The 611-nt window shown below is 48.3% G+C and overlaps 1 protein-coding gene across 1 annotated transcript in view; it reads left to right on the plus strand.

The window, feature by feature from the left end:
• Window positions 1–425: 425 nt before the first annotated feature.
• The window catches only part of T265_00707 (hypothetical protein), a gene marked incomplete at both ends in the record, with an annotated part of 6,967 nt that continues 6,781 nt past the window's right edge, over window positions 426–611 (plus strand). Inside the window, one exon of the mRNA XM_009164556.1 lies at window positions 426–602. Within this exon, the coding sequence (XP_009162820.1) occupies window positions 464–602 (139 nt within the window). The remainder of the gene's footprint in view (window positions 603–611) is intronic.

Genomic DNA, 611 nt, shown 5'->3' on the forward strand with positions numbered 1-611 from the left:
GTCCCTGGTTCGAACCCGACCTCTGGCTCTCGACTTCCCCTGTCTTGGCTTGGGCAACCTGACAGTATCCCGGCCCTCGTGCTTTCTTCGTGTGGCATGGCAGTTAGACACCGAAAGGGTGCCACAGCTGAACGATTTTTTCACCAGGTTAGGATTCAGTGATTTGGGGAGGAGGACCAGCCAGATCACTGCTTTTATTTAGCAGTTTTTCATTGTTGACCGCAGCATGATAGGAACACTAGTCACTTTTTTCTTGTCCAATTCGCACCGAATGATGGCGCATTCAATGTGTGTTTTCACATCTGGATCTGAAACAAGACTGGCGTATCACAGTATTTTATATGCCGTGTAGGAATCGGGTACACTTCATCAGAACAAAGGACAGTGAACCTCTCGTTGAACTATCATTTCTGTTTTTCACTTCAGGGACTTCGACGGTCCGGAACTGTGATTGGTGTTCCACATGGATCTTGATACACTGAGGCTATTGGCAAGCGCGATCGCCCAGAATCCGGATGCAGAAGCAGAGGATGAGTACCTCATTAAACAGTTCAATGGTTTCTTACGATTCCTCCTGAACGAGAACCGGACCAGCTCGCCAGGTATTTCAC

Source organism: Opisthorchis viverrini, assembly GCF_000715545.1.
Source record: "Opisthorchis viverrini unplaced genomic scaffold opera_v5_7, whole genome shotgun sequence".
Lineage (NCBI taxonomy): Eukaryota > Metazoa > Platyhelminthes > Trematoda > Opisthorchiida > Opisthorchiidae > Opisthorchis > Opisthorchis viverrini.